The sequence below is a fragment of the Bison bison genome, unplaced genomic scaffold (genome assembly GCF_000754665.1).
Source record: "Bison bison bison isolate TAMUID 2011002044 unplaced genomic scaffold, Bison_UMD1.0 scf7180017847352, whole genome shotgun sequence".
NCBI classification, from domain to species: Eukaryota; Metazoa; Chordata; class Mammalia; order Artiodactyla; family Bovidae; genus Bison; species Bison bison.
Window position 1 is genome coordinate 30,237 of NW_011477925.1, and position 946 is coordinate 31,182.

The window sequence follows — 946 nt, forward strand, 5'->3', positions numbered from 1 at the left end:
CCCGCCCTGCGCACCCCCAGGCTGGGCCCGTGGAGGGGCCAGGGAGCTGCCCCCTCGATAGGGCACCCCAACAGGCTCACTGTAGCCAGGGGCGGGCGGGCAGCCAGCCTCACCCTGCCCTTGGCCCTGTGTCTCTGGGCAGAGTGCTGCCTCGGCGACACCCGATCCCAGGGGGGGCGGGGGTGGAGGGGGCCACCCGGCTGGCCCTGCCCCCGCCCCCACGGTCTTCTGGAGGTCACCTCCGTGGGTGGGCAGGCCTGTAGGCCAACAGGCCCTGTCAGCCTTAAGCTGCCATAGGCCTGACCCGCCCCCAGGCCCCCATGCCCAGCCCAGACCTCGACACGTGCTGAACGCAGGAGCGCCCAGGGAGCGCGAGGAGACAACGGTCCCGGGGACTGGGGCCCCCTCTGCACCAGGACACGTGGAACAGGCGCTGGCGCCCCGGCAATGACCCTGTGCTGACCTTGCGGATGCGGCCGCTGCGCGTGCCCACGAACACCACTGTGCGGCCCCGGTAGTCATAGGCGGCCACGGCGGTCAGGCCGTCGTCTTTGTCCACGAATAGGGGCGTCCCCTCGATGGTGACCGTGCCGCCCAGGGGCTGGTTGAAGTCCTGCCCGCAGAAGTCGTCGTCAATCTGCAGGGGCTGGAGAAGGAGGCGGGGGGTGAGGCCCAGGCCGTCCCGCGGGGAGACGCTGCGGCCGTGCGGGGCCGGCCCCGCTGCGGGTGGGCGGGGGGGGACGGAGGCCCTGGGAGCTGCTTGAGCAGCAGGAGCCCGGGGTGAAGGGCACCTCTCACGCCCACCAGGCCCAGGCCCCGCCCCCCACCACGGGGGCACAGGGAGCCATGAGGGGCACACAGGTGTGTGCCAGGGGCACGTGGGGAGCTGGGGTGGTTCACTCAGGACAGGATGCGGGGTGACACCTAATAGGCAGCGGGAGGGGCC

The 946-nt window shown here is 72.6% G+C and overlaps 1 protein-coding gene across 1 annotated transcript in view; it reads right to left on the reverse strand.

The window, feature by feature from the left end:
• LOC104990672 (plexin-A1-like) overlaps positions 1 to 946 on the reverse strand; it is a 39,184-nt gene that overhangs the window by 29,912 nt on the left and 8,326 nt on the right. Inside the window, 1 exon segment of the mRNA XM_010842914.1 lies at positions 464 to 646. Coding sequence (XP_010841216.1) covers positions 464 to 646 — 183 coding nt within the window.